At 34.2% G+C, this 26,777-nt stretch overlaps 1 protein-coding gene across 1 annotated transcript; it reads left to right on the top strand.

Moving 5' to 3' along the window:
* LOC149774808 (uncharacterized) lies at positions 1 to 26,777 on the top strand (the record flags this gene model as incomplete). The annotated part of the gene is made up of 2 exons (XM_089944722.1): positions 1 to 262; positions 23,756 to 26,777. Coding segments are annotated over 2 exons (933 nt in total), but the record flags the coding sequence as incomplete, so codon positions are not given.

Here is a 26,777-nt window from a genome sequence, read left to right as displayed (position 1 = left end):
TGTTCTTCAGTACCATTATGTTTTACACAAATAGGGACGAAGACAAACCTTGGAGTACAGGGTGAAATCGAGACGGTTCAGAAAGGGAATTTGAAAGCTGTGATTGATCAGACAGGGACAGTGTTTATCCATAAACAACTTGTAGAACTTGCCAAGTCCATTGGCATAATCAGAACTCCTTGTGGATCTGGCACAGGATTTCGTGTTGGACCCAATTACATCATGACGGCAAGACATGTCGTAGAACCGATTATGATGAAGGGTGAGTATCTTGAATTATTCATAGGTAGATGCAACATGCCAGTAAATGCTTATTTTAGTATCTTGAAGTATTCATGGGTAGATGCAACATGCCAGCAAATACTTATTTTAGTATCTTGAAGTATTCATGGGTAGATGCAACATGCCAGTACTTATTTAAGTATCTTGAAGTATTCATGGGTAGATGCAACATGCCAGTACTTATTTTAGTACCTTGTAGTATTCATGGGTAGATGCAACATGCCAGTAAATACATATTTTAGTATCTTGAAGTATTCATGGGTAGATGCAACATGCCAGTAAATATTTATTTTAGTATCTTGAAGTATTCATGGGTAGATGCAACATGCCAGTACTTATTTTAGTATCTTGAAGTATTCATGGGTAGATGCAACATGCCAGTACTTATTTTAGTATCTTGAAGTATTCATTTGTAGATGTAACATGCCAGTAAATACTTATTTTAGTATCTTCTAGTATTCATGGGTAGATGCAACATGCCAGTAAATACTTATTTTAGTATCTTGAAGTATTCATGGGTAGATGCAACATGCCAGTACTTATTTTAGTTATGGATAGATGCAACATGCCAGTAAATACTTATTTTAGTATCTTGAAGTATTCATGGGTAGATGCAACATGCCAGTAAATACTAATTTTAGTATCTTGAAGCATTCATGGGTAGATGCAACATGCCAGTAAATACTTATTTTAGTATCATGAAGTATTCATGGGTAGATGCAACATGCCAGTACTTATTTTAGTATCTTGAAGTATTCATGGGTAGATGCAACATGCCAGTACTTATTTTAGTATCTTGAAGTATTTATAGGTAGATGCAACATGCCAGCAAATACTTATTTTAGTATCTTGAAGTATTCATGGGTAGATGCAACATGCCAGTACTTATTTTAGTATCTTGAAGTATTCATGGGTAGATGCAACAAACCAGTGAATACTTACTTTAGTATCTTGAAGTATTCATGGGTAGATGAAACATGCCAGTACTTATTTTAGTATCTTGAAGTATTCATGGGTAGATGCAACATGCAAGTAAATACTTATTTTAGCATCTTGAAGTATTCATGGGTAGATGCAACATGCCAGTACTTATTTTAGTATCTTGAAGTATTCATGGGTAGATGCAACATGCCAGTACTTATTTTAGTATCTTGAAGTATTTATAGGTAGATGCAACATGCCAGCAAATACTTATTTTAGTATCTTGAAGTATTCATGGGTAGATGCAACATGCCAGTACTTATTTTAGTATCTTGAAGTATTCATGGGTAGATGCAACAAACCAGTGAATACTTACTTTAGTATCTTGAAGTATTCATGGGTAGATGAAACATGCCAGTACTTATTTTAGTATCTTGAAGTATTCATGGGTAGATGCAACATGCCAGTAAATACTTATTTTAGTATCTTGAAGTATTCATGGGTAGATGCAACATGCCAGTAAATACTTATTTTAGTATCTTGAAGCATTCATGGGTAGATGCAACATGCCAGTAAATACTTATTTTAGTATCATGAAGTATTCATGGGTAGATGCAACATGCCAGTACTTATTTTAGTATCTTGAAGTATTCATGGGTAGATGCAACATGCCAGTACTTATTTTAGTATCTTGAAGTACTTATAGGTAGATGCAACATGCCAGCAAATACTTATTTTAGTATCTTGAAGTATTCATGGGTAGATGCAACATGCCAGTACTTATTTTAGTATCTTGAAGTATTCATGGGTAGATGCAACAAACCAGTGAATACTTACTTTAGTATCTTGAAGTATTCATGGGTAGATGAAACATGCCAGTACTTATTTTAGTATCTTGAAGTATTCATGGGTAGATGCAACATGCAAGTAAATACTTATTTTAGTATCTTGAAGTATTCATGGGTAGATGCAACATGCCAGTAAATACTTATTTTAGTATCTTGAAGTATTCATGGGTAGATGCAACATGTCAGTACTTATTTTAGTATCTTGAAGTATTCATGGGTAGATGCAACATGCCGGTAAATACTTATTTTAGTATCTTGAAATATTCATGGGTAGATGCAACATGCCAGTAAATACATATTTTAGTATCTTGAAGTATTCATGGGTAGATGCAACATGCCAGTAAATATGTATTTTAGTATCTTGAAGTATTCATGGGTAGATGCAACATGCCAGTACTTATTTTAGTATCTTGAAGTATTCATGGGTAGATGCAACATGCCAGTACTTATTTTAGTATCTTGAAGTATTCATTTGTAGATGTAACATGCCAGTAAATACTTATTTTAGTATCTTCTAGTATTCATGGGTAGATGCAACATGCCAGTAAATACTTATTTTAGTATCTTGAAGTATTCATGGGTAGATGCAACATGCCAGTACTTATTTTAGTTATGGATAGATGCAACATGCCAGTAAATACTTATTTTAGTATCTTGAAGTATTCATGGGTAGATGCAACATGCCAGTAAGTACTTATTTTAGTATCTTGAAGCATTCATGGGTAGATGCAACATGCCAGTAAATACTTATTTTAGTATCATGAAGTATTCATGGGTAGATGCAACATGCCAGTACTTATTTTAGTATCTTGAAGTATTCATGGGTAGATGCAACATGCCAGTACTTATTTTAGTATCTTGAAGTATTCATAGGTAGATGCAACATGCCAGCAAATACTTATTTTAGTATCTTGAAGTATTCATGGGTAGATGCAACATGCCAGTACTTATTTTAGTATCTTGAAGTATTCATGGGTAGATGCAACAAACCAGTAAATACTTACTTTAGTATCTTGAAGTATTCATGGGTAGATGAAACATGCCAGTACTTATTTTAGTATCTTGAAGTATTCATGGGTAGATGCAACATGCAAGTAAATACTTATTTTAGTATCTTGAAGTATTCATGGGTAGATGCAACATTCCAGTAAATACTTATTTTAGTATCTTGAAGTATTCATGGGTAGATGCAACATGTCAGTACTTATTTTAGTATCTTGAAGTATTCATGGGTAGATGCAACATGCCAGTAAATACTTATTTTAGTATCTTGAAGCATTCATGGGTAGATGCAACATGCCAGTACTTATTTTAGTATCTTGAAGGATTCATGTGTAGATGCAACAAACCAATAAATACTTATTTTAGTATCTTGAAGTATTCATGGGTAGATGCAACATGCCAGTAAATACTTATTTTAGTATCTTGAAGTAATCATGGGTAGCTGCAACATGCCAGTAAATACTTATTTTAGTATCTTGAGGTATTCATGGGTAGATGCAACATGCCAGTAAATACTTATTTTAGTATCTTGAAGTATTCATGGAAAGATGCAACATCCCAGTACTTATTTTAGTGTCTTGAAGTATTTATAGGTAGATGCAACATGCCAGTAAATACTTATTTTAGTATCTTGAAGTATTCATGGGTAGATGCAACATGCCAGTACTTATTTTAGTATCTTGAAGTATTCATTTGTAGATGTAACATGCCAGTAAATACTTATTTTAGTATCTTCTAGTATTCATGGGCAGATGCAACATGCCAGTAAATACTTATTTTAGTATCTTGAAGTATTCATGGGTAGATGCAACATGCCAGTACTTATTTTAGTTATGGATAGATGCAACATGCCAGTAAATACTTATTTTAGTATCTTGAAGCATTCATGGGTAGATGCAACATGCCAGTAAATACTTATTTTAGTATCATGAAGTATTCATGGGTAGATGCAACATGCCAGTACTTATTTTAGTATCTTGAAGTATTCATGGGTAGATGCAACATGCCAGTACTTATTTTAGTATCTTGAAGTATTCATTTGTAGATGTAACATGCCAGTAAATACTTATTTTAGTATCTTCTAGTATTCATGGGTAGATGCAACATGCCAGTACTTATTTTAGTATCTTGAAGTATTCATGGGTAGATGCAACATGTCAGTACTTATTTTAGTATCTTGAAGTATTTATAGGTAGATGCAACATGCCAGCAAATACTTATTTTAGTATCTTGAAGTATTCATGGGTAGATGCAACATGCCAGTACTTATTTTAGTATCTTGAAGTATTCATGGGTAGATGCAACAAACCAGTGAATAATTACTTTAGTATCTTGAAGTATTCATGGGTAGATGAAACATGCCAGTACTTATTTTAGTATCTTGAAGTATTTATAGGTAGATGCAACATGCCAGCAAATACTTATTTTAGTATCTTGAAGTATTCATGGGTAGATGCAACATGCCAGTACTTATTTTAGTATCTTGAAGTATTTATAGGTAGATGCAACATGCCAGCAAATACTTATTTTAGTATCTTGAAGTATTCATGGGTAGATGCAACATGCCAGTACTTATTTTAGTATCTTGAAGTATTCATGGGTAGATGCAACAAACCAGTGAATACTTACTTTAGTATCTTGAAGTATTCATGGGTAGATGAAACATGCCAGTACTTATTTTAGTATCTTGAAGTATTCATGGGTAGATGCAACATGTCAGTACTTATTTTAGTATCTTGAAGTATTCATGGGTAGATGCAACATGCCAGTAAATACTTATTTTAGTATCTTGAAGTATTCATGGGTAGATGCAACATGCCAGTAAATACATATTTTAGTATCTTGAAGTATTCATGGGTAGATGCAACATGCCAGTAAATATTTATTTTAGTATCTTGAAGTATTCATGGGTAGATGCAACATGCCAGTACTTATTTTAGTATCTTGAAGTATTCATGGGTAGATGCAACATGCCGGTACTTATTTTAGTATCTTGAAGTATTCATTTGTAGATGTAACATGCCAGTAAATACTTATTTTAGTATCTTCTAGTATTCATGGGTAGATGCAACATGCCAGTAAATACTTATTTTAGTATCTTGAAGTATTCATGGGTAGATGCAACATGCCAGTACTTATTTTAGTTATGGATAGATGCAACATGCCAGTAAATACTTATTTTAGTATCTTGAAGTATTCATGGGTAGATGCAACATGCCAGTAAATACTTATTTTAGTATCTTGAAGCATTCATGGGTAGATGCAACATGCCAGTAAATACTTATTTTAGTATCATGAAGTATTCATGGGTAGATGCAACATGCCAGTACTTATTTTAGTATCTTGAAGTATTCATGGGTAGATGCAACATGCCAGTACTTATTTTAGTATCTTGAAGTATTCATAGGTAGATGCAACATGCCAGCAAATACTTATTTTAGTATCTTGAAGTATTCATGGGTAGATGCAACATGCCAGTACTTATTTTAGTATCTTGAAGTATTCATGGGTAGATGCAACAAACCAGTAAATACTTACTTTAGTATCTTGAAGTATTCATGGGTAGATGAAACATGCCAGTACTTATTTTAGTATCTTGAAGTATTCATGGGTAGATGCAACATGCAAGTAAATACTTATTTTAGTATCTTGAAGTATTCATGGGTAGATGCAACATTCCAGTAAATACTTATTTTAGTATCTTGAAGTATTCATGGGTAGATGCAACATGTCAGTACTTATTTTAGTATCTTGAAGTATTCATGGGTAGATGCAACATGCCAGTAAATACTTATTTTAGTATCTTGAAGGATTCATGGGTAGATGCAACATGCCAGTACTTAGTTTAGTATCTTGAAAGATTCATGTGTAGATGCAAGAAACCAATAAATACTTATTTTAGTATCTTGAAGTATTCATGGGTAGATGCAACATGCCAGTAAATACTTATTTTAGTATCTTGAAGTATTCATGGGTAGATGCAACATGCCAGTAAATACTTATTTTAGTATCTTGAAGTATTCATGGATAGATGCAACATGCCAGTAAATACTTATTTTAGTATCTTGAAGTATTCATGGAAAGATGCAACATCCCAGTACTTATTTTAGTATCTTGAAGTATTTATAGGTAGATGCAACATGCCAGTAAATACTTATTTTAGTATCTTGAAGTATTCATGGGTAGATGCAACATGCCAGTACTTATTTTAGTATCTTGAAGTATTCATGGGTAGATGCAACATGCCAGTAAATACTTGTTTTAGTATCTTGAAGTATTCATGGGTAGATGCAACATGTCAGTACTTATTTTAGTATCCTGAAGTATTCATAGGTAGATGCAACATGCCAGTAAATACTTATTTTAGTATCTTGAAGTATTCATGGGTAGATGCAACATGCCAGTAAATACTTATTTTAGTATCTTGAAGTATTCATGGGTAGATGCAACATGCCAGTAAATACTTATTTTAGTATCTTGAAGTATTCATGGGTAGATGCAACATGCCAGTACTTATTTTTGTATCTTGAAGTATTCATGAGTAGATGCAACAAACCAGTAAATACTTATTTTAGTATCTTGAAGTATTCATGGGTAGATGCAACATGCCAGTACTTATTTTAGTATCTTGAAGTATTCATGGGTAGATGCAACATACCAGTAAATACTTATTTTAGTATCTTGAAGTATTCATGGGTAGATGCAACATACCAGCAAATGCTTATTTTAGTATCTTGAATTATTCATGGGTAGATGCAACATGCCAGTAAATACTTATTTTAGTATCTTGAAGTATTCATGGGTAGATGCAACATGCCAGTAAATACTTATTTTAGTATCTTGAAATTTTCATGGGTAGATGCAACATGCCAGTACTTATTTTAGTATCTTGAAGTATTTATAGGCAGATGCAACATGCCAGTAAATACTTATTTTAGTATCTTGAAGTATTCATGGGTAGATGCAACATGCCAGTAAATACTTATTTTATTATCTTGAAGTATTCATGGGTAGATGCAACATGCCAGTACTTATTTTAGTATCTTGAAGTATTTATAGGTAGAGGCAACATGCCAGTAAATGCTTATTTTCGTATCTTGAAGTATTCATGGGTAGATGCAACAAACCAGTAAATACTTATTTTAGTATCTTGAAGTATTCATGGGTAGATGCAACATGCCAGTACTTATTTTAGTATCTTGAAGTATTCATGGGTAGATGCAACATGCCAGTAAATACTTATTTTAGTATCTTGAAGTATACATGGGTAGATGCAACATGCCTGTAAATACTTATTTTAGTATCTTGAAGTATTCATGGGTAGATGCAACATGCCAGCAAATACTTATTTTAGTATCTTGAAGTATTCATGGGTAGATGCAACATGCCAGTACTTATTTTGGTATCTTGAAGTATTTATAGGTGGAGGCAACATGCCAGTAAATACTTATTTTAGTATCTTGAAGTATTCATGGGTAGATGCAACAAACCAGTAAATACTTAATTTAGTATCTTGAAGTATTCATGGGTAGATGCAACATGCCAGTACTTATTTTAGTATCTTGAAGTATTCATAGGTAGATGCAACATGCCAGTAAATACTTATTTTAGTATCTTGAAGTATACATGGGTAGATGCAACATGCCAGTAAATACTTATTTTAGTATCTTGAAGTATTCATGGGTAGATGCAACATGCCAGTACTTATTTTAGTATCTTGAAGTATTCATGGGTAGATGCAGCATGCCAGTAAATACTTATTTTAGTATCCTGAAGTATTCATGGGTAGATGCAACATGCCAGTAGATACTTATTTTAGTATCTTGAAGTATTCATGGGTAGATGCAACATGCCAGTAAATATTTATTTTAGTGTCCTGAAGTATTCATGGGTAGATGCAACATGCCAGTAAATACTTATTTTAGTATCTTGAAGTATTCATGGGTAGATGCAACATGCCAGTAAATACTTATTTTAGTATCCTGAAGTATTCATGGGTAGATGCAACATGCCAGTAAATACTTATTTTAGTATCCTGAAGTATTCATGGGTTAATGCAACATGCCAGTAAATACTTATTTTAGTATCTTGAAGTATTCATGGGTAGATGCAACATGCCAGTAAATACTTATTTTAACAGCATGTGAGTTGATTCCTTTCCTATAAAGGTATTATCTTCCACTGAAGTTAATTTGCCAGACATTGCATTTGATTTTTGTGTTTTGCTTTTGGCTGATAGCTGATTTTTTTTGGTGTAGTTATGATATTCTTATCATTCTCTGGGTTTGATAAAGAAGTTAAATGGCTAACAGAGGTTCTTGTGGCCAGCACAAAATGTTACAATCACCTGTAAAAAAATCCGTCTGAGATTTCCACCTGAAATAAAAATCTGCCTAAGGTTTCCGTCTAAAAAAAGCTGCCTAAAATGTCCACATAGACATCATCGAATAAAAAATCTGCTTCAGATTTCTATTAAACTGCCTTATGATATTTAGAAATTATTGGTAGTCAATGATACATACTCACAGTAATTTTAAAAATGGATCGTAAATTTTATTTTGGCAGTCATTATCAAAGAAGTAGATTTTCCTTGTCCTCATTTTCTTTCTTCCATACAAAACCTGTTCCATGATGGCATCATTTATGTCTTTTTCATTTCACTGAAATTTTTGTGACAGGTCACTAAAATTTCACTAAAATATTGGTGAGATTTCACAAAATGTTTGACCAAAACTGTCACTGAAATTCTGGCAAAGTTTCATAAAATCGTTGGCAAACTTTAACTGAAATTTTGGCAAGATCTCACTAAGATTTTATTGAAAGTTTGGTGAGAGTTTACTTAAATTGTGGTGAGATTTCACTCAAGTTTTGACCATTATTTAGTATTTTACTGAAGTTACAGTACTTTTGCACAAACATTAAAAAGGTTTCAGATAAATAATGGATATGAATTAAATAGGACTTTATTAACCAGGGTAATATTTTAGTGTACATGAAGAAAAATTATACAGCTGTTATAATTATATGACACTGTCAGCAGCGCTCGAAATTAGCAGTAGTCCGCTAGCTGGCTGTTAGTAGATTTCCTGTCAGACAAGTAACTTTCATAATGTTAACAGTCCAATGGACTAGTAAGACTAGTAAGTTTCGGTTATCAGTAGTCAGCGTTTGTTTACGCCATTCCCTAATAAAGACTTGACTTAGCAGATGTTCTGTAGAATCAACACAGTGACCATTGTAAACACAGTCATAAAATATTAGCATGTGAAGATGAAGTCAATTTCTGCCTCGGAAAGGTGCGTTTCTATAACAAGAATCCATTCATTATGTGCATTTTGCTAAACAGCACCAATTATGGTCCTGTCATTAATAATGGAAGTTTGGTAATTGATCCTAATTAATCTGATAAAGAATTAAATGAAAAATGATGTGGTATCACACTTTATTCACTCGACCACCGATACAAATTACAAAGCAGTATACCATACAAAAGAACAAGACAACAACTATTCAAAGAAATTAGTTTGCATGTTTGATTTTTTTTTGTTTTTGTTTTCTGTGCTCGCTAGCCAAATGCTCCAACAGTCACACATGAGAAACTGCATATTTTATATTTGAATCGAAATAACTATAAGAATTAGATCATTTTATTACGATTACATTATTGACATATCCTTCCCATACAACTACTTTTTCTATGATGATAAGAATAGTTTTTGTTTTTTTTCCTTGCAAGAAGGAACAAATAATTGAATAAACATAGAGATATCCAAGCAGAATGCCGTACATTTGTTGGGAATTAAAATCGCTGTGCATGGGCAGCTAAGATTTGAAAATTTTCCGCCTTATTATTAATTTAAAAATTCATTGAGGTCAGATTAATTAAGAACAGTTACCAAACTTACACTATTAATGATGAGACCATAATTGGAGCTGTTAAATACAACGCACTGAGTCAGATGACTTTGCTTGATGGGAACACACCTTTTCCGAGCTGAAACTAACATTATCTTCTGATGCTAATATTTTATAAGTGTTTACAATACCCACTGCTTTGATCATGGAGAACATCTGCTGAAGTCAAGTCTTTACTAGGGAGAAGCCATTTAATTTTAGGGTGAGGGAGGCAAAGGCACGTGTTTTGAAACGTGTTTCTTGCTCTGACTTTCTTACATAAAGGACGCAGTGCCATTTCTTTTCTTACTTTAAATAATTCGCGTCAGTTATACTGTAACATCTTGTATTTCAAAACGAGGCTCATTTCCCTCCTTATAGGGCAGGCAATATGTGGCGTTTTATTGAAGGTGCTCAGCCACTAAAAAAAGCAAATTTTGAATGAAAATGACATAAAAGAGGGAAATAATTCTTATGATAGAGAAAAGCGTGATTGAACATTTCAGAAGACATGGACAAAAGACAGGGAATGGCTGAATTATGATGAGGAAAAGAACGTTATGCGGTGCAACTGGTGTACGGAATTCGCAAAAAGAAACACAGAGAAAGCATATAGTTTTGTTGCGGGTTGTTCAAATTTTAAGATGTAATGGGTAAACATACATGAAAACTGGGGGTAACACAAAAAGAGTTCAGAGAGAAAAGCAGCTATGCAGATACTACCAGAAGAATTGACCGCTTGTAAAATCTTGGAAAGTTTAAATCTGAATGTATTTGACCAGCTCATTAATTTGTATAGAAATGCACATGCTGTCATAAAGAACAGAAGATCCTTCACTGATTTTGTATGAATGTGTCAGGTGGATGAGATGAAAGGAGTTGATGTTGGAGAGACTTAAGAAATGATAAACAGGTTGTTACATTTGCTAACTACATGGCTGAAAGCAAAAGACAGAAATTTGTCATAGGTATGAATAAAGCAAGGTTTTCTGCAACGGTGTGCGAAGGTTGTACTGACAGTTCAATTCAGGAGGAGGAAATTGTATATATAAGAATTTGCAAAAGAGGAGAAATTAAATCATCATTCCTAGCAATTGATAGTGTAGATAACGTGGATGCTGAAGGGATCCTGAAGGTGATTACCACTCCTGCAGGTGATTACCACTCCTGAAGGTAATTACCACTCCTGAAGGTGATTACCACTGCACTGGATAATGCTGGAATCACTAATTGGCAGAACAAGATTGTTGCATTTGGTAGTGACGTAGCAAGTGTAATAATGATGGGCAAAAATGCTGGAGTTGTATCTAAACTGAAAAACATCCAACCAGCTTTACAGGGTATTCACTGCTTTGCACACCGGCTTGAGTTGGCATATAAAGATGTGGTGACAAAAATCACCCGTTACACAAAGATGAACACTCTTTTGATGGGACTGTATTAATACTACCACAACAATCAGACATCCAAAAGATATGAGAATTGTACTGTAGACTTAACTTTTTGATGTACAAACTGTGATGCTATTGTGGTCGCTTGAAATAGTCTTTGTTCAATAAGCAGCTGTGACAAATGTTTATCATGATATAATTAGTCTTATTTTACTCTGATTCTAACACACACAGAATATTGTGTTGATGTAAATAATAATGCCACTCGCGATATTGAAGGATGATTATACTTGTGGGTCAAGAAAACTGCAAATATATGACTATCTTTGATAGAGATGGGTATCTGGCAAGAACATCAATAATTCCCCACCAGCGCTCTCTACGTTGCCTCTTTATAAATTCTGGAAGTGAATAAGTTTGGAGTTATATCACTTCAAAATCATCTTGGTTTAATTCCTTGTCATATTTAGCACATTAGCCGCTACTGTAAAGCTGTGTAATTGTAGTTCAAATCTTTCTGGCCTAAAATCGCAAAATGCTAGTCCTGGCATTGTTTTCATACAAATTGACTGATCACATTCCCATTGAATTTTGCATTAAAGCTAGTCTCATTGCCACACATTGTTCAAATGGTTATTCAAATTCGTATCTCTCGAAAATTCAAAACGTCATGTTTGCAAAGCATGCTCATTCCCATCGGTTTCCGTTACACGAAGTTTCATTGGGCAAGTACCAACTTTTGACCAATCAGAAAGTTCTGTACAGCTATTATCTGCTAAATAATATATGAAACAAATACTTGTTGAAAGGATAGTTGCAAAATGGGACTGGACAGAGCTTTTAAAAAAGAAACGTTTTGGAGACGACATAACAGGTTCATATTGAGGGAAATCAGATTAAGGTCAGGAGAATAGCAAAATTCTGCTTTAAAATGAAAAGAAATCTTTTTTGAGGGCAGTTGCAGCCAATTCAAGTTAAACAAAAAGCAAGAAAAAAATAGAAAAAGAAAAATAACAAGGAAAGCCGTGAAAGAAGTTGTTCCCAAAATGAGCAATAGAGTTACAGCTATCAGAAACAGGAAATATAAATGTTGGTGAAAATCATTCAGATTGTTGAAGAAACACAAACTAAATTATCTTAAAGTAGAATAAAGGTTTATTTTTTATATCAGTAAAGTAATATTTCTTTTTGATATTTCTTTTTGAAATCTCAGGGATGCTACAATCACAGAATATCACTTGTTTTTTCAAAAATGTTGGCAAAATATCAGTGAAATTATAATCACAAATTCTGATATTTTCAGAAATTTAGGCAAAATGTCAGTGAAATTACACTGAAATTTAGTAAATTTTCATAATTTTGGATAAAAGAGGACATCTGAGTGAATGTCACTGAAATTTCACTGCGATTTCACTGAAAGTTCAGTCATATTTTCACTAGGGTATGATTTTTGTACATCATATTTATATTAGGAAGCAAAAAATATAATTTGTCAGAGTAAACATCAGATCAAGTCCAACATCTGCCTTGCATCAAAGATTTGTCTATTCTTGTAGTTCTTTTGATAAAGTTCAAAATTACACCTAACATTTCTGCTAAAATCAGTCTATATCCAAAATCTGTCTTACAGTAGGAAATCAACTGGACAATCAGAACTTTTCAGTCTAACAGTTATCCTCGAGCAGGAATATGAGTAATATTATGCTTAACTATTAGACGGTTTCAGTCTGTCACCCTAGGTGTATTCCCAGTCTGCCTAAAGTCTGTCTGATATTTAGGGTTTTTAAGGGGAATACACTTTGAATCCACCTAAAATCTAAGCGGAATCTGCCTAAACATTGTGTACGGGCTGAGTAACTCTCATTGTTAAAAATATGCTTGAAATGATTGGTCTTGATTGGTTTTTAAATTGACTGGCATGATTGCAATGGAAGAAACAAGAAAGAAGCCTAATATTTATCACCAATGAAAAGCAATCACATGCCAGTGTGGGATAATCATCGACTCGCTGCGGGAATCCATGGACAGATGCGCCAAGGGATATTGATTTGCTCCATATGTCAGTTTATCTTTAACTTTCCACATGAACGCATTTCACACATTACAGTTGGGCCACTGTCTCAGAATTATGTATATTATTAAAACGGTGGTGTCTATTATTTTATTTCCACACCCTTGGACATAGCTACCAACGTATCTGATTTCAAAAAGGCTCTCTCATTTTATTTTAATACCGAAAACCTACACTCAGACTTTGATCCTTTTCTCTTTATTGTTTTTCTGTGATTTAAAGTAATAAAGAAAATTTGAAACCCAGTCTATATACTCGAGTCACACGAGTAAACGGCACCCTGATGAAACATAACCAAAAAGCCTAGTTTTGAGTAACAGTCACTGTCTTCGTAAGTGACAAATCTCTGGTATTGTCGAAAGTGTGATAAAGCAGGATAAATGAACTGGACTAAAATGGGAATCTTGAAATGAGACAATAAAATATGCAGAGTTATTCATACTGAAATTTATCAGTTATTACATATGGACAAAAGTAGGTTGTTTACAGTGTATCAAATCTTTTTTGTTTTCTTAAGCAAAGTTTATCTAGAACAATTGAACAAGACCAAAGTTGAGGACTGGTTTTGGTTGTAGGGGGCTTAGCCTCCTTCAGCTGCGCAAAAAATGGGCTTTGAAAATCGACACCCACCAGCTTCAGTTCTCCATTCAAACATGTTGACACCTCAGTTTTGAACTTGTTGCTGACCAGTGTACATCAATTATGTGATACATCAAACGTGTACTCCTTTGAAAAATAATTTAAAGATACTGATTTTACAGGGTTTATATTTTGATGTCTTGGTGAGTTGTATCATAATGCTTTGATGTTGACCTGTTTGTCCATCCCTCCATCCATATGTCATGTTTTTATCCACATGGTATGTAATAATGGTGATATGATAACTATCGCTGGGTCACTCAGTTTGACTGTCGGTGTATCCCTCCATCTGTATATGTATATCTAGTTGCTATCCACCTGGTATGTAATAATGGACGCACAACTATCACTGTGTCTCTCTGTTTGTGTGTCAGTGTTCCCATCCATCCATATGTTCGATAATATCGATATCGCTATGATTTTCTGTCTTACTGTTGGTAAACATTTTACTTTCATAGAATAAATCTGAAAACCTTCAGGGTATCTTTAGAAAATTTGGAACATATATCGGTCTAATGGTCAATATATGTGCATTTACCTATTAACAGTTCTTTAGCTTCAGTGTATCTCTTTTTGCTGTTATTCATTTTCTCCTAATCCGTTAATAGGGTACATTTTACCCCATAGTGCAGAGCTCTCATACCGGTCAATGTATATCTATACAACTCGGTAAAAACATTGGATTAGTTGTCCATTTGTGCATTTTCCTGTTCGTAGTTCTTTATTTTCAATACTTTTATTTTTGTCTTTTTCTTATTTTTATCATGCCATTATCTGTGTTCCTTTCTGAAAAATAACTGGAACTGCTAGAACCGTATAAGGTAGTTATGTGATACTTAGTACACATACTGGATGGGGAACTTAGAGATGCCTTTTGCTACTCAGGATTTATAAGTTTCAGTATTGTCTGTGAGTATTTTTCATAGATTTTTTCATTCATCCATCTATTGATCCATCCATCAGCGACATTTTCTCTTCTGGAGCACATGTCAAACCATTCTAAGGATCTGTATCATTTGGTACACGTAAATATTTGGCTAGTAGTCATGCTATTAATAGTTCTTCAATTTCGGTAGTTTTTGTTTTAGCATTTCTCCATCCTTTCATCTGTATATCCAGTATACACACATCCATTTTGGAGCAAAACTCCAACTCTGTTGCAGACATCTCTGTCAAACTGGGTACACATTAAGTCAGTTTTGTGTGGATCTGCCATTTGCTATTTACAGTTCTTCGGCTGCAATATTTTATTGATCCAACCATGTTCGACACTTTAGTTTGAGGGTAAAACGTAAAAAACATTTAAGGTATCTCATTGAAATTTGGGACAGTTATTGGACTAGTATTGTAGATGTAGTGTCCAGTTTGACATCTTTAGCATATTTATCCATTTGTCTGTTGATGAATCTAACATCTATACTGTTGTTTCAGGGGCATTATAATCCATTACCAATCATGATACATATATGACTCCTATGCCTTTTACTATTCACGTCTCTTAAGTTTCAAACTTTTTCATATTTCATTTCATTAATAAGCCTATTATCTACACTTTAACATCATGAGCTCTAAAACTGTTTATGGTATATACATAATATTTGCTACAGTTATTACACTGGTAGCCCATATGTGCCTTCTGCTATATGGAATTCTTCAATTTCTGTAATCTTCTCTCCATCCATCAATCCATCCATTTACCACACCTTATACTGAGCATAACTCATACTGCTCCGGTGGCATAAGTGGTTAGAGCAGCCACCGGGGATGCAGGAGGCCGCGGCTTTGTACCCCGGACAAGTCATACCAAAGCCTCATAAACATGGTACTAGCAGCTGCCTCGCATGGTGTTCAGCAATATGAGGTTAGTGTTAGGGCTTCTTGGTCTTGTGTCAGGATAATGCGACTGGGTGGTACATGATGCTACATGTCAGTGGGATTATGGTATCACGGTACCAATTGTTTTTTCATATACCTCAATGCTAATGTTTTGTGAAATAAATATACTTTCTGTCCTACTTGGGCATGCATGTCACACACTGTCATATAGAACAATGCTAGATTGTCAATTTGACAATGACATAACCAGGTACTCCATTGCATTTAAAAGAGATAACTCTACTGGAACTAGACAGGGGTAAGAGTTATCTAGTCACAACAAGCACATTTTCAGCCATGTGTACCATATTTTAAAAAAAATCATAAAAAATACAAAATATGATCTAGATAGAAATTAACACAAACTCACATGTTGCCAAGAGGCTCAACATTCTTTTAAGCCAAACAGAAAGTACAACTCTTACATAATGCACCAATCACAGCTAGTGTTGTTCTTTAATTCTGAATACAATGTTCCATACACCTTAAGCTCCGCCCACCTGGACTTGCGCAATTGGTACTGTTATACCTATAGCAAACCTTAATTTTTCCAATAATCTGTGAAATAGTTCGGGACTGTATAAGTAACAAATATACTTAGTCTCACTTGTGAAAAACAATTTGATGAGGTACTAAGCTATGTGTTATATGAATGTGTATAGAAATATCATTGAGCCGTTTGAACTATTGTTTTCATACTTTTGCTTCACCATCAAAATCATCTTTTGAAATAAAATGAATTCTTTCAACTATGAGTTGTATCTTATTCATATCAGCACTTGTTGAACTTCACATAGGTGATATGGGATAAATCACATTATGTCATATTATGTAATAACTAGGTCAAAGGTCAATGTACCAAATAGTATGTACCTGTCCTACTTCAAAATGTACAATTCACCTAAAAGAAAGGAATTTATATTTGTTTGGTAGGTGCAGAACTTAACATCAGAGACAGGTGGACATGACCCAATCTTATTATAAAGTATAAGCTTTGACCACTTTACACTATCTGCAGATACAAGAGGTCACTAACCACCAGTCCTCACACAAAAGTCCACCTACCCATCCTCTTTGTAACACAGATAGTAAGCTTTCCTCCGTTGTAATGTGAATAAAATTGTTTCAATAAGCCAATCAGTCACCAAATATAGTAAATCGCAGCTTCTAAGTGGTTATGTTGGATTGGGGGTGAACTTAGGGGAATAAAATACAGAAAAATACCAAATATAAACACTAAGTATAGCACATCAAATGGAGTTAAAAACAGGAGGAAAGTGTTTATCTAAAAGGGAGAGGTAGCTTATGATAAAGGAATTAAAGGAGGCAAAATCAGCAATGCGAAAAATGAGAAGTGAAAGTTTGATGACATTACCTTGGACAAATATATGGGGCAGGGCCCAACAGGTCCAAGGACAGCCCAAAGGTAACTGTGCTATAACATCCCTTACAGGTACCCACATTTCAAGTGAAGTTGTGTTCATTTCCATCTAATATGAAAGGGTGAATAATTTAGATAATATAGATACATATAAAGTATATTTCTTCTACATAAGAATTTAAAAATAATTGGCATAAGATAGAGAGAAACTTATCTCAGATCCAAGCAGAACATACCTTATCAGTTTTTAAGCTTGTAAACTTTATTGTGAGAAATTATTAAATTGCTTCTACTTACATTTGCATCAAGATTGAGGGCTAATATAATACTTCACAAATCTTCTCTTTATTTTCATAACCAGTCACTGAAAATGTGAGATTTTATTTCCTTGAAATGTTATGACTGGTGTAAGGGAGATAACTGAATGATATACATAAGGTGTGGTAACCTCTAATACATTATCCATGTAATTGTGGTAACCTCTAATACATTATCCATGTAATATAGATGAGTTCATCAACAACCTGTATTAACTTCATTGCAATTAAATTATCTCAAAATACATTACTGATAAAGTGAGAACCTAACATTTAGACTCCTATATTTAGTGGACACCTCAAGAGTCATGTAATTTTAATTTCTAAGATGACGCAGCTCTTTCATATCACATAGTTCATATTTTCTACAATGCCGGCATGTAGAGTACAGCCTTCCATAACCATGCAGATATCATCTCATGCCAATTTGGATTCTTGCGATGGGATGCAAAGTTTCAAGAACAGTGTGGATTTCAATGGAATGAATACGCACTGTGTGACTAAAATGGTTATCATTCTATAATGTTGGACCAAACATGGAAATTCCACAAGAGCAGCTTGACAGAAAGAAATAGGATTAATTGAAAGTCAATAGTAGATTATAATTGGGCTTATACAAATGCTGACTTAAGGAAACTGTTCTTGTTTGTTGGTATTCACTGCTTCTTCAACAAAAGGGAATGCAAGAGAACTGAACTAACTACATGAACAATTTCAAAGCAGGAGAGTGTAAAAAAAAAAAAGGACAATTAGAGCAGGACAATTCAAATCAAAATGGGAAGGAATACCATATCCTTAATAAATTACCTAAAAATTACTCATGCCAGAATATCCCACATGGTACAAGTGATCTATTGTACTTAGAGTGTTCTCTATCCTGGTTTATGGCATGCCTTACAAGAACAAGATAGCTGTTTTTGTACGCATGATTTTTCATCTTTAGCAGGTAAAATAGCCAATATTTGGCCAAATTCAACTATATTATGTTTACATAACTTATTTTATTGCATGCATTCCAATCTAGGAGGTAACATCACATACATAAAGGCATCAGGTAACACAAGCCTATATCTATCATAGCTATAGTTATCAAAAGTCCCCATCCAAAGCCATCTTGTGTAATTTCTGAAGATTTCATACATTTTATTCTTAAAGAACTTTCAATATTTGACCAAAAGTGTTCAGCACACATTTGTTTTCCTACATCAAACTAGTATAGTTCATAAATGCCGCCCACATGTATGCATTTCTATGGATACACTGTGAGGCTATTCTTTCCTTTAGTTATCACGGTACCAATTGTTTTTCCATATACCTCAATGCTAATGTTTTGTGAAATAAATATACTTTCTGTCCTACTTGGGCATGCATGTCACACACTGTCATATAGAACAATGCTAGATTGTCAATTTGACAATGACATAACCAGGTACTCCATTGCATTTAAGAGAGATAACTCTACTGGAACTAGACAGGGGTAAGAGTTATCTAGTCAAAACAAGCACATTTTCAGCCATGTGTACCATATTTTAAAAAAATCATAAAAAATACAAAATATGATCTAGATAGAAATTAACACAAACTCACATGTTGCCAAGAGGCTCAACTTTTTTTTAAGCCAGACAGAGAGTACAACTCTTACATAATGCACCAATCACAGCTAGTGTTGTTCTTTAATTCTGAATACAATGTTCCATACACCTTAAGCTCCGCCCACCTGGACTTGTACAATTGGTACCGTTATACCTTATGCCCCAGTGCTAGACATTTTTAGTGCCACACTGCAGAAATTGTAGTGATATGACTATAATTGTTAAAGCTACATTGAAAATCAAAAACACAAACATACTCATACCATTCAAGGTGCCTCTATGAAACTTGGTGTACAATTATACTATTGGTTCAAATGCCACTGTATTGAGGCAGAGTTGGCATATCTTCTTATGTCTGTAGCTTGCGTACATTGGGGATTGAATGCCCCATAATGTAAGAGCAGTGAGTACCGCTTGGAGAAGATATGGCAGGTGAAGCCTGTCTGTATGAGGGGCCTAGTTGCCACCTCCAGTGACAGTACGATCTTTATACCCATGGAAGATTAATAAGAAGAAGCAAGGGATATGGGTAAGCCAAATGTAACAGAACTTCATGCAGTTGAGGATGAGCAGCTAAAGCCAGTCTATTTTCTGTAGTGGTCACTTGTAGCTGGCTAATGCTATTTGCCTTTTCAGCTTCACTCCCTTTCATGTCTCTGATTGGCTGATAGTTGATACCAACATTGTGGGTGTGTCTTCTGATCTAACCTTGCATAGTAGAATAAACATAATTTAATTACATTAAATACCTATTATACCAATGGTCCAGATGTGGCATTTTCTATTCACATTACTATTTTAATCATTGTTATTATTTTCTGAATTTCTCTCCATCCAACCGTCCATCATGTACAGCTTCATTTGAACAGTGATAAATCTCAAAACCATTCAATATGAAACATCATGCACATATTGGACTGGTACATTGGATGTGCCTTTCCCTGTCTACTATTTATCAGTTTCAGTTTCAGTGCCTTTATGGTCTTTTTCATTATTTTCATCCATCAGTCCATACATTCATTTGGCTTGATCTCCATATGTCCTTTTTGTTCTTCAAAATTATTCAGTTTGGATATTAGTTACACCTTCCTGTTTGTCTGCTCAGCAATCCATATATCCATCCATCCATCATTGACACTTTTATTTCTGGAGCATCACTCCAAACTGTTCTTTATGAAATTTGGTAGACATATTACACACTTGCAATTCACCATTCTCCTGTTTCAATACTTACAATGTTTCCTTCCATTTTACTTCAATCACCTCATCTAATATCCATCCAGTAGTTCATACTGGCACTGCATACCTTTAAATGTGTTTCAGATATCTTTATGAAAGTTGATAAACTTGTTAAATTAGTGGTACAGATGTACCATTTGCTCAGTTCACAATTCTTTGGGATCAACATGTTCATTACGTTTTGTGTTTTCATCCATTTGTGTGTCAATTCATCCATAGCATACATTTTTTGTAACTGTTGGACAGGTAGAATTCCATGACCAGTCATGATACCTGTGGAATGTGGTACAGATATTTGACTGGTATAACTCCAAGACCAGTCATGATACCTGTGTGAATTATGGTATAAATAATGGACTGGTATACATCCAAGACCAGTCATGATACCTGTGTGGAATATGGTACAACTACTGAAATGGTGTAACTCCAAAAGAGCATTCATGATACCTGTGGAATAAGGGACAAATACTGGACTGGTATAAATCTAAAACAAGTACAGCTATTGGAATGGTATAATTCTGGGACCAGTCATGATACCTGTGTGAAATGTGGTATAACTATTGAACTGGTGGGGTATATGTGCCATTTATTAGTTTACATTTCTTGATCTTTTAACATTTTCATTAATCTGTTCATCTTCCATCATTAATAATTTTGTTTCATGTGTGTTGCTTCAAAACCATTTAAAATATCAGTTTAAATCTTTGCACATATATTTTAGATGTGCCTTTTGATATTCACAATTCGACAGTTTCAATATTTAATTGCTTTTTCAATGTTTCTATTGACTCAACCTTTCTTACGCTCATTTTAATTTTATAGGTAAAACTCCACAACTGTATAAGATAGCACTATAAATCAATTAGACAAATGGTGTAGAAGTGCCTTTATCTGTTTACGATTCCTAGGTTTTGATATTTGTTTACCATTGTGTGTTAATCGAACATCCACTGTAATTTGTAATGATGATGATGTCTTATATCACCACCCTGGACACTTTGCAGATGTAAATTTCCCATATAAGAAATCTTCAACAAAAATCACTGTCTCTTACAAGACATTTTGGTAAGGTATTTTGTCACATGTATGCTTGCTTGTGTGTCTGTCCCTCTATAAACATCTTCATTTGCTGGGCCTAATACAGGTGTCTGTATAGTCTAAATCACTTGCCTTTACCAATCACTGCCATCTCACATCTCCATATGGGTCTGAGTAATGGACTCAGCAAATGTGGGTATGTGAGAAAGTTTGCCAGTAGCTTCCCATGGATCGGTGGTTCATACCAGGGTTTTCCCTGAGTTCTTCCTCCATCTTGCTTTGAAAAATGGTGTCAAATCCAAAACAACATGCAAAGCATAATTCTGTAAATCATTCAGAATATTTCAATCAAATGTAGTTTACACATAAAGCAAGTTACATGGAGGTGCCATTGAATATGCAGCATTTTCTGCAGTCAAGAATTATTTTTTACCATAGAAAAATATTTAGTATATAAAGTTGGAGTGAATGACCAACACCCTAATTTTTTGTCTGAACCATTATAATCTCATTGTTGATTTCTTGCTTTGTGATTTTCAATCAGATTAATATGAAACTTCACCACTTATTTTTCTATTTTTGTATCCTCCAATGTTTGTAGATGAGACACATTCATTTAATCCATAACATTTGTTTATCTCTCTCCTCCTATAAGCTTGTTGGCAATTTTGCTCAGACATCTCAGCAGAGACTAAGTATGCACATTTTGTATCCATGTGTTAATGATGTGATTCGATGTTTAGGCCATTGCAGAAGTGTTTGTCTCAACCCAGGAACACTCACGATTGTTCCGCTTGTTGATGGAGTAATATGCATCACCTTTGTACTTTTTCATTTATCTCAGCCTGTCTGACACGATTGTATTCTGCCATGAATTTAAATGGGTGTATTCATCTTGTAGGGTAATACTTACAAAGGACAAATTTAGATGCATGTAATGGTGATCGACTTGTCATTTGTCATTTTCTATGACACCATTGTATGTACTGTAATGGAACTTGACAAATGTAGATTATGGATTGCACTACGCAGCACAGGCAAACGAACTCATAGCGACCTACTGTTTATGCTTCCGTAATTCCATTGTTATTATATGGTCATCGCAACGCATAGTGGATAGTGTTATGATATTGTCTGTATATTTTTCTGTGCCCTATTTCATTTCCACACAAAATAATTCAAATTCTCTAGAATCTAATGCTACCAAATTGTGTGAAAAGCTTGCATTGGGAGAAAGCAAAAGCCTATTTTAGTGTGAGAAGTCAAGGTCACATGGATAGAGGTGTGTGTATGTGATTTGGATTTTTAACGTAGCTTTAACTATTTTTCAGTCATGTTGCTACAATGTCTGCAATGTGGCAATTTATAGTGATGTCTATCACTGGTGCATCATGCTGCATACATGTAGCATGATGTCCCACCCAGTCAGATTATCCTGACACCAGGCCGACTAGTCCTAACACTAACCTCTTAATGCTGAGTGCCAAGCGAGGCAGCTGTTAATACCATTTTTGTAAGACTCGGCCAGGGATCGAACCCATGACCTCCCGCATCTGCATGGAAAGAAGTAAACTGGCACTTGGGGCATGGAAGATGCCTATTGATTTGGGGGTAAAAGGGACAAAGGGCAAGGTCATTGGATATCAAAGATAAATTGATTTTTCAGAATGACATTTTCAAGAGTAAATTTTATCACAAATCCTTCGATGACTTGAGGTCTAAAGGTTAGATGTCATGTTCATCGTAGTTATAATAAGAAACAGTTTTGCACCATAAGTTTAGTTGAAGTCTGTATACCTTGTTCCAAGGTTAAGGTCATTTGAGATTCTTTGATCAATAATCATTTGTCAACCTTGTACTGTTATAGTGCCTACATGGAGTACTGCTAAAGCACAGGGAGGGCGTGTGCTACACTGTTCTCTCTTGTATCAGTGTACATATATGTCCTAATAACATTGATGGATTATGTTAGTGCATATTCTTAATAATTATAGAACTGAGATAATGCATTCTGTTAAATTGTAGTCATTTTACAGCAACCACTGGCTCAACATGCATGCACTGGTCCTGTTCAGATTAAAAATTTCAAAATAGTTGTCACTCAAATGGCAAATTTTAGAATGACTTTTTATAGTTCAAGCATATTTTGTCATAATGATCAAAATACCAAGTATTAGATTATCATTTGGAATAAAGTATTCTTTGATTACACTTAAAGTTAACGTTTAATTCCACTATGAATAACTATTTATCATCCTTTTTCAGTCCTATTTCTACAACAGCAGCAGATGCAGCCCCTACACCATCAACTGAGTGATACCAATGTGTTCATAGATTTCTACTATGAATGGAATAGTGTACCAAGTGATCAGAGCCACATGTTTTATTTTGAACCTGAAATAGTATATGAGAGTGCTTATCTGGATACAGTTATTCTAAAGCTCAAACATGATACCAAGGTGTATCCACCACCCTTGACCAAATTCACTGATGTTTTTACACGATTATCCCAGGATAAAAGTCATGGCTACTTCATTGGACATTCAGGGGCTGCTATAAAGAAAACAGATAAGTACCAGATTGTTACGCTGACAACATCAGAGATTCATGATGCCAAGAAATGGAGCATGGAGTTTGTTAATGAGGATGGGTATGATGGTATTGATAATCAAAACCGTGTTCTCTTTCACTGCTCATTTGAAAAAGGTGCATCAGGGGCACCAGGCTTTTGGATCAACCCAGGCGATGGTCAAGCTTATGTTGAGCTGATGTTGTTGTGTGGATATCCAAAATGGTACTATGACAAGTATAACGGAAAAATTAGTGGAATCCCTAACAACTACTTTATTGAGCAGGGTGTTTCTATGAAGTCAGTCTATGATGATGTGAAGGCAAGAGATGATCAGCTTTGCAATGCAATATTTGGAACAACTTGAAACCATGGAAACATTTCTAACAGTCACTTCTGTTGAAATAGCCTGATTAGTTTCTGACATAGTGTGGATGGAAATCTGTGTAGTATTTTGTTCCAGTAATACTGCTTGTGATAATTGACTTTGAACTGGGTTAAGAGCAAGATAATTTTGCTGCTAATTTCAAGCAGCATAAGCAAATGATGCCCCATTGATTATGTTGACAAGGTTAGTTGGCTTCAGTTTGTTAACATGGCAATGCTATGGGTGAGAAGTAATTCTGAAAGGATTAAAGAGATTAATTAATAACGAATGAAATACTAATGATCTCAATCAACATAAAACACTATCGGCTTGGCGTCAGTGTTTAAGGTTTGTCAAGATGTCTGTGGATACATTGTTTCTCAATGCAAAAACTTTAAACTCTATAATCAAAATATCAAACAAAATTCAGTGATGGATGGAAACTAGACAAACAAAGGGTAGAATCAAGTTCAAAGAACAATAGTTTGCCTTATTTCCTTATTACAAAGCTAATTTTAAAATCTGCTTCAGTGGGAAGAATGATATCATAACGCGTTTTAGAGCATGTAAAGCATGATGATATATACACTATCACTGACATCCAAGTTCACAGAATTGGCATGAAATGTGGATACATATACGAATGCTGATACACTGTTTGCAAACTTTACAGCAGAACATAATCTGTTTATGGTAGCAGGTTATTTGTCAGATCTAGTCAAAGTAATGTTCCCCGACTGAGAATTCACCCTAACGCTGTCATACAAATGGACAAAAACATATCACATTGTAACCCAACCTTTGGATCTGTATTTTGATGAGAAAGTCAAAGACATACCACAGGGACAAAATTTGCCAATCTCACTGAAAATTCTACCCTTTTAAGTCAAATCTCCCAATTTGTCCTAATCTGACTTCTCTGTTCTATCCCATTTATAATGTTCAGTAATGGAAGAAGTAAAAACAAGTAACATGGATGGAAGAATGACTGAAATATTCTGGCGTATACTGATTATAAAAGTAAAAATATATGTGCGTTGATATGAGAGACAAGAGGTGATAGACGATGACTTTGTAAGTAGCAAAAGTCATTTTGACACTTGGAAACGATGTACACTGACTGTACAAGTAAGAAATTAATGTGAATGGAAACTTGACAGTAATGTTCTGTTGTACATTAATTGCAGAAGTAAATGATGTAACGTGAATGTAACCTTTACAAACATGTGACTTTGTATTATGATTCCAGAAATCAGAAAGTTAATCTTGATGGAAATTTGACACATGTGAATGATGCACATTGACTGTAGAACCATACAAAATTAATGTGAATGGAAGTTTGACAGACATGTGGTGTTTAATGGTTTGAAGTAAAAAAGGAACAACATTGATGGAAACTTGCCAGCCACGAATTCAAGTACAATGCCCGTAAGCTAGACTATAATATTACATAACTTTGTGGCCAGGACTTTTGTGAAAAAATGTAATATAAATACTTGTGATAAATTTTAAATACAGGTGTATTAATTATACTGCATGTCATTCTACAAACCATTTTGACACCTTGAGACTCTGAAGATTTGAAGTGAATTAATGCAAAAGAATAGAAGTTAATGGTTTTCTGTACAACAAATAAAGGAATGATGAGAGATATTGTTTACCTTGATTTTAAAGGACATGTGATTTACTGATTTAATAGATCGTATTATCCTTATCTGATTTAATAGATCGTATTATCCTTATCTGATTTAATAGATCGTATTATCCTTGTCTGATTTAATATATCGTATTATCCTTGTCTGATTCAATATTTCCTATTATACTTGTCTCGAAATATATAATAATTGCATTGTCAACATCTATGGTTAACTTCTTATCTTTAACAGAGATGGCAGCATGTATACAAGGCAGAACTAAATCATCTGTCATTCATGCTGATGATGATAAATCAGGAATAGGCCCAAATAGACCAGAATAATCTTTATTTACAGTTAACGAATGAAGCCATTAAAATATTTCTAATCATAAATAGTCCAAAGATGCATATATCCAATCATCTCCAAAAATGTAATGTTTATATATATATATATATATATATATATATATATATATATATATATATATATATATATATATATATATATACATAGAGAGAGAGAGAGAGTACTATTAAAGGTGGGTTGTAGGCAGTTTTGTTGTCCTCCAACCCATCTTGCGGCAGATGGAATCCTGCTTAGAAAGCACATCATCCTTTTGTGCACTCTTGCCACAAATATCGATACCATAAATGCTTATTTCCTCGGCTGAATATTAAATATTTGACAAATATTCATCTGCAAAATAAATGATTG

The sequence above is a fragment of the Sinohyriopsis cumingii genome, unplaced genomic scaffold, assembly GCF_028554795.1.
Source record: "Sinohyriopsis cumingii isolate HCF-2022 unplaced genomic scaffold, ASM2855479v2 utg000131l, whole genome shotgun sequence".
Lineage (NCBI taxonomy): Eukaryota > Metazoa > Mollusca > Bivalvia > Unionida > Unionidae > Sinohyriopsis > Sinohyriopsis cumingii.
The sequence above is the reverse complement of the archived record's forward strand: the minus strand, read 5'-3'. Positions and strand labels throughout refer to the sequence as shown.